The 2925-nt window shown below is 53.8% G+C and overlaps 1 protein-coding gene across 2 annotated transcripts in view; it reads left to right on the plus strand.

The window, feature by feature from the left end:
- Positions 1 to 2925, plus strand: part of ORAI2 (ORAI calcium release-activated calcium modulator 2) — a 25883-nt gene that overhangs the window by 8553 nt on the left and 14405 nt on the right. Inside the window, exon 3 of one of the 2 annotated variants that reach the window (XM_011971226.1) lies at positions 2416 to 2523. In XM_011971226.1, coding sequence (XP_011826616.1) covers positions 2516 to 2523 — 8 coding nt within the window. In that variant the 5' untranslated portion in view covers positions 2416 to 2515. Of the gene's footprint in view, positions 1 to 2412; positions 2524 to 2925 lie in introns of those variants that run through there. The other variant, XM_011971227.1, reaches the window with a different exon arrangement.

Below are 2925 nucleotides of genomic sequence, written 5' to 3' on the forward strand. Positions count from 1 at the left end.
AAAAAAAAAAGCAACCCCACAAGGTTCAGTCCCTGAGCATCCTCTAGGGTCTGTGCCACCTGACAGAAGTGCAGGGCTCCATCCTGCCCCACCCCACCCCCTGCCTGGGATCCAGTGTGGGGCCCAGACTCTGTCCCTGCCCCCAAGCCACCGGGCCTGGCACACACAGATGGCACTGGAAACAGAGAGGATGAATAGGAATCCCCTCCTGGGCTGCTCCTTCCAGACCTGCAGACCTGTCTCAAGACCTAGCTCCAGACATCCTTTCCTCCACAACCCCACCCACTCTGGGGGCATCTGCAGGGCCTCACCAATGGGGCATGGAAGGGCTGGCAGCTCCCAGGAAGCCACCCTCAGCCCTCACTGCCCTGAGCTCTTCACCTCCACTCTCAGACCTGAGCCCAGCCCACCCCTACTGATGGAGCATCCCTCTTGTTCACCCTTCCTTCCTCTGGAGGCCACCAGGCTCTCCCTTGCCTCCCACTCCTCCCAGTTGGCCAGCCATTTCCCTGGGTTGAACTGTGGTCCCAAACCAGAATGATCTAGCAGTGCCCAGACCGTTCCACTCACCGATTCCTTCCATTCTCCCGTGGCTGGACGCCCAGTCATGCTGCCCAGACCCTCTGGCTCATTCCACAGCCCCAGGCTCCAAGTGTCTTCCACCCACATCTCCCTGCCCCCTCCACCCCGCAGGTGGCAGCTACCTTCCCTACTTATCTCCTGGACAAGGGGAGCCACCCCACACGTACACCTGGAGTGGCCTTCCGGTCTCTCAGAATCTTTCCATGCGTGCAGCGTCTTGTCTTTGAGGAACGGTCCCTCTTTTTTGAAATTCTTTTTAGAGTCCACATGCAGTGGTTCACGCCTGTAATCTTAGCACTTTGGGAGGCCAAGGTGGGCAGATCCCTTGAGCTCAGGAGTTCTAGACCAGCCTGGCCAACGTGGCAAAACCCTGTCTCTACCGAAAATAAAAAATTAGCCAGGCGTGGTGGCACACACCTGTAGTCCCAGTTACTCGGGAGGTTGAGGAGGGAGGATCGCTTGAGCCTGGGAGGCAGAGTTTGCAGGGAGCCGAGATCGTGCCACTGCACTCCAGCCTTGGCAACACAGCAGGACCCCATCTCAAAAAAAAATTATTTTTAGAGACAGCTTCTTACTATGTTGCCTAGGCTGGTCTCCAGCTCCTGTCCTCAAGTGATCCTCTCACCTTGGCCTTACAAAACACTGGGATTACAGGTGTGAGGCACTTTGGCCTGCAAAGGGCTGCTGTGTCCCCTCCGCGGTGTTATCTGCAGGCACCTTTTCCTGGCCTTGGTGTGAGGCAGCCAGTCCTCTGCTCCCTGCCCTCCACTGAAGCCTTTAGCTCAGTGGATGAGGATTGCCCCCACCTCTTTTTTTTTTTTTTTTTTTTTTGAGATGGAGTCTTGCTCTGTCGCCCAGGCTGGAGTGCAATGGTGTGCTCTCGCCTCACTGCAACCTCTGTCAGCACACCCGGCTATTTTTTTTTTTTTTCTTTTTTTAAGACAGAGTCTCACTCTGTCACCCAGGCTGGAGTGCCGTGGTATAGTCTCAGCTCACTCCAACCTCTGCCTCCCGGACTCGAGTGATTCTCCTGCCTCAGCCTCCTGAGTAGCTGGGACTACAAGTGCATGCCACCACACCTGGCCAATTTTTGTATTTTTAGTGGAGATAGGGTTTCACCATGTTGGCCAGGCAGGTCTTGAACTCCTGACTTCTAGTGATCCACCTGTCTTAGCCTCCCAAAGTGCTGGGATTACAGGCATGTGCCACTGCGCCTGACTTTTTTAAAATTTTATTTTATTTTCTTTTATTTTTTGAGACGGAGTCTCGCTTTGTGGCCCAGGCTAGAGTGCAGTGCTGCAATCTCAGCTTACTGCAACCTTCACCTCCCTGGCTCAAGTGATTCTCCTGCCTCAGCCTCCTGAGTAGCTGGGATTACAGGCACCCACCACCACGCCCAGTTAATTTTTGTATTTTTAGTAGAGACAGGGTTCCACCATGTTGTCCAGGCTGATCTCAAACTCCTGACCTCTAGTGATCCGCCCACCTCAGCCTCCCAAAGTGCTGGGAGGACAGGTTTGAACCACGGCTCCGACCCACATCCCCTTATCTTGCTCCCCTACTGGGAGGCCATGAATTCTGGCCTCTTTCATCTTGGATCCTTAAGTGCCAAGTGTGCTCAGCACCTGTGTGATGGAGGAGAGAGGATGGAGGGAGCAAAGGTTAGCATCTCACCCCTGCAGTCTCCGTATACTGGGGTCATCAGACCTGCACGCTCAATTCTGTTAACTATGGGAGTGAGGGAAGAGGAAAAATGCAGTTTCCAAATTATAGCATTTTCCATTATGTGGAGCTAACCTATGGATTGCAGTGTTTCTCTGAATTCTCCCCAAGGGAAGGTACGCCCGGGGATGGAAGTGCTTGGACGCGGTGCTGCTGGCTGCGGATGTGCATGAGGAGATGAGACGGAGAGCCCAAGTTGGCATTCGTATAAATGACCTGGTAATTGGCATCCCCTGGCAGAAATAGCACAGAACTGTTCCCAGAGGGCCTGTTGGCCAGGGAAGGCTGTGGCTTTGCAGCCTTGTTGAGAACAAAGGGAAAGGCGACATGATTTTCCACCTCCAGCACCTTCCTGCGTAATTTCCAAATTAGGGCATTTTCAATTATGGGGGCTCAACTCTGGCATGGATGGACTAAGTTTGGGGCGTTTCCTCAGCTGCTGACCCTGTTAAGCACCCCCCCACTCCACCCATCCACCCCAGCCACACTCCCTGGGACCTAGAACACGGATCTGTGTGTAACAGCCTGAAGCAGACTTTCCATGGGGCCTATGTGGGCCTGGACATAGAAGTTACTCTCTTCCCTTTCCTTCCTTTCCCTTTCCTTCCCTTTCCTTTCCTT

Source organism: Mandrillus leucophaeus, unplaced genomic scaffold, assembly GCF_000951045.1.
Source record: "Mandrillus leucophaeus isolate KB7577 unplaced genomic scaffold, Mleu.le_1.0 Scaffold993, whole genome shotgun sequence".
NCBI classification, from domain to species: domain Eukaryota; kingdom Metazoa; phylum Chordata; class Mammalia; order Primates; family Cercopithecidae; genus Mandrillus; species Mandrillus leucophaeus.